The sequence below is a fragment of the Rhincodon typus genome, chromosome 6, assembly GCF_021869965.1.
Source record: "Rhincodon typus isolate 14 chromosome 6, sRhiTyp1.1, whole genome shotgun sequence".
NCBI lineage: Eukaryota > Metazoa > Chordata > Chondrichthyes > Orectolobiformes > Rhincodontidae > Rhincodon > Rhincodon typus.
In genome coordinates this window covers 20,212,090-20,215,530 of record NC_063337.1, presented here as the reverse complement: position 1 = coordinate 20,215,530, position 3,441 = coordinate 20,212,090, and the positions used below count along the sequence as shown (strand labels likewise).

At 41.7% G+C, this 3,441-nt stretch overlaps 1 protein-coding gene across 3 annotated transcripts in view; it reads left to right on the top strand.

Annotated features, from left to right (window-relative positions):
- LOC109910634 (proteasomal ATPase-associated factor 1) overlaps positions 1-3,441 on the top strand; it is a 92,939-nt gene that overhangs the window by 23,458 nt on the left and 66,040 nt on the right. For all 3 annotated transcript variants that reach the window (XM_020509853.2, XM_048597629.1, XM_048597630.1), the window contains exon 8: positions 2,851-2,942. In XM_020509853.2, coding sequence (XP_020365442.2) covers positions 2,851-2,942 — 92 coding nt within the window. The remainder of the gene's footprint in view (positions 1-2,850; positions 2,943-3,441) is intronic.

Here is a 3,441-nt window from a genome sequence, read left to right as displayed (position 1 = left end):
ATGGTGGCAGGGGGTGCGGGCCTCCCCCCCCCCCCCCCCCCCCCCCCCCCAATATATGCCTCTGTGACGTGCACTGTCTACAGCAGGCACCTCAAGCCGCTGGAGCAGTACCACCAATTCTGCCTAAGCAAGATCCTGCGAATCCACTAGGAAGAAAAACGCACCAATGCCAGCATCCTCTACCAGGCCAGTATTCGCAACATTGAGACACTGACCAGCCTTGATCAGCTGGGCAGGTCGTCCGCATGACTGACATGAGATTCCCCAAGTCATGCTCTACTCCCAGCTCCAGGTAAGCCCCAGGTGGACAGAGGATGCGCCTCATGGATACCTTCAAGGCCTTACTGGTAAAGTGTAGTATTCCCACCAACACCTGTGAATCATTGGCCCAAGATCATCCAAAGTGGAGAAGGAGCATTTGGGAAGGCGTTGAGCACCTCAACACTTGCCACTAGGAAAAAGCAGAAGCCAGGTGAAAACAGCGTAAGGACGGCGCTGCAACACCCACCCTTTCCCACGACCACTTTCTGCCCCAAGTGTAGCAGAGTCTGCAAAAGCCACATCGGACTGTACAGTCACCTATGGACTCACCCTGAGGGGGGAAGAGAGTCGTCATCGTCTGCAAGGAAGCACTAACGATAATGATCATTGAGCGTCAAGGCACAGACCAATAGAGTTTTGGTATCTCAAAGAATGAAGGGAGGTGGGAACCAGACAGGAAAGTGGTGTTGAGGCCAAGATCAGTCATAATTGTATTGAATGATGTATATAATAAAGATCTAGATCTAGGTGTGCAGGGGAAAATTCCAAAGTTTGCAGATGATCCAGAATTTGCAAGTGCTGTAAACAGTAAGGAAGACAGGGTACAACTCAGAAGGACATAGAAGTTGGTAGAATGTGCACTTAGGTGGCAGAAGAAGTGAGGTGATGCATTTTAGTGGGAAGAACATAGACAGTATAAAATATGAGAAGGACAGTTCTTATGAGGGTACACAGCAGACGGCCCTAGATATATATGTACATAGATCGTTGAAGGTGGCAGATGGAGAGAGCAGTTAATAAAGCATGCAGTGTTCTGGGCATTATTAATAAGGTACAAGGGTACCTCATGCGTATGTAGAGAACAAGAAGTTAAGAACTAGGAATAGGCAATTCAGCCCCTTGAGCCTGCTCCACCATTTGATACGATCATGTTTGATCTCATCTTGGCCTCAGCTCCACTTTCATGCTCACTCTTCATAAACCTTCAACCTGGTATTAATTAAAAATCTGTCTGATGCCTCCTTAAATTTACTCAATGGTTCAGGATCCTTCACATTCTCGGATAGTGAAATTCACAGATTCATGATCCTTTGAGAGAAGTAACTTCTCACCTGTTTTAAATCTGCTACCCTTTATCCTAAAACTATGACCTCTCGTTCCGGATTGCCCACCTGAGGAAACATCCTATCTCTATCTACTTTGTCAGTCCCCCTAAGCATCTTACATATCTTAATTAGATTTCCTGTCATTCTTCAGAGAGTATAGGGCTAAACTATGCAATCTCTTTTCATAAGACAAGCCCCCTCATCTCTGAAACAATCTAGCGAACTTCTTCTGAACTGTCTCCATTGTAACTGCATCCCTCTTCAAGTAAGGGAACCAAAATTGTGCACAGTACTCCAGGTGTGGTCTCACTAAGGCTTTGCACAATTAATGGAACACTTCCCTACTTTTATACTCTTATTTCTTTTGTAATAAATGTTAACATTTCATTTGCCTTCCTTACTACCTGCTGTAGAGCAAGGAGGTCATGGTGAATTTGTACAGGACACTTCGATCTCGTCTGGTGTATCCTGTGCAGTTCTGTGCACCAGACTATAAAAATAAAGTCACTATAGATCTACTGGACCATAGGGCTGCTCTCATTAGAGAGACACAGCTCGTGGTGCTTTAAACATGAGGGTCACCACGCCTCAGGCAAGGGGAGAGGTTGAGAAGCAGAGTTCTTCATGGTAACCTCAACTGATGCAAGAATTAAACCCATGCTGTTGGTGTCAGTCTGCATTGCAAACTGGCCTTCCAGACAACTGAGCTAGCCACCTTTACCAGACTGTAGGAAGGATGTGAATGCTTTGGAGAGGATACAAAAAAACTTAAAAGAATAGTTCCAGGGATGACAAAACTTCAGTTATGAGAAAAGATTGGAGAGGTTGTAACTGCTGTCCTCATGAACAAGAAAACTAAGAGGGGATTGAATGAAAAGTTTCAAAATCATGAGAGGTCTAGATAGAATTGATAAATAGAAACTGTTCTCACCCATGAAAAGATTGAGAAATGAGAGTGCACCCACTTAATGATGTAAGAAAAAAAAAATTATGGTTTGGGTCTGGAATGCACTGCCCAGAAGTGAGGTGGAGGCAGGTACAATCGAGGCATTCAAGAGGACATTAGATAATGACTTGAATAAAAACAATGTGTGAGGGTATAGGGAGAGAGCAGGAGAATGACACTAAGTCATGATGCTTAATTAAAGAGCCAGTGCTGTCTTACATGATGGGCAATTTTCCGCAGATGGCGGAATAGGTTATTCTGCTCCTACTTACAGTCTTATGCTGTGATGTATATGCTTTTTCTTGCTCTATATACCATTGTGAAGAAAAAATATGACAGATGAAAATTGTGCAAAGCAATATTAATTGAATGTGATCTTTAATGGCATGGTATTTGCTCAATAGTAAATGATAGCTCACAAAAAATGTTGAGGTCTTCACATTAATGTGCACGTCCTTATAGTAGATTTAATTAATGTTTTGAAATATTATTCCTTTCAAATTATTCAGTATTTTTAAAGCAAACTCTGCTTACCAGGTGAGCGTGAAATAGGGACAGAGGGAAAATTGCTACTTTTAGCCCGTGAAGACAGAAAACTGCAGGGCATTGGACTTCTCAGTAGGCAACCAGTAAGTTGTTCTTATTGTTTAAGATTGAACTTTTTATGCTGACCTGATATATTGATTCATATTGTGCAAAAATTAATAAAATGGGAAAAGCTTGAATATAAAATACAGTTTTTAGACTTCAGCCTATACCAAAGTGGTTACAGCTATTAAGTATGTTTGAGGTGTAGTCACTGTTGTGATGTGAGGAATGTGGCAGCCAAATTGCAAATAGCAAAGTAGCACAATGAGTTAATGACCAGACAATTTATTAGTGATGTTGCTTGAAGGATTAATATTTGATTAATAAAAATGTTTCAGCTTTTAAATTATGTATGAGACAATTTATTTTTATTTAAATTCATGGGTTTCCACGTGTATTTCCAGATCAAGCATTCAGTTGGAATGAAACCAAGAGCACCAGAAATCTCGCTGAGTGATAAAATACAATTATAGAATTAAAAGCTTAGGCCTGAACCCTGGTTGCTAGCAGAATCATTGGAACTAATGGCATGCTGAAGCA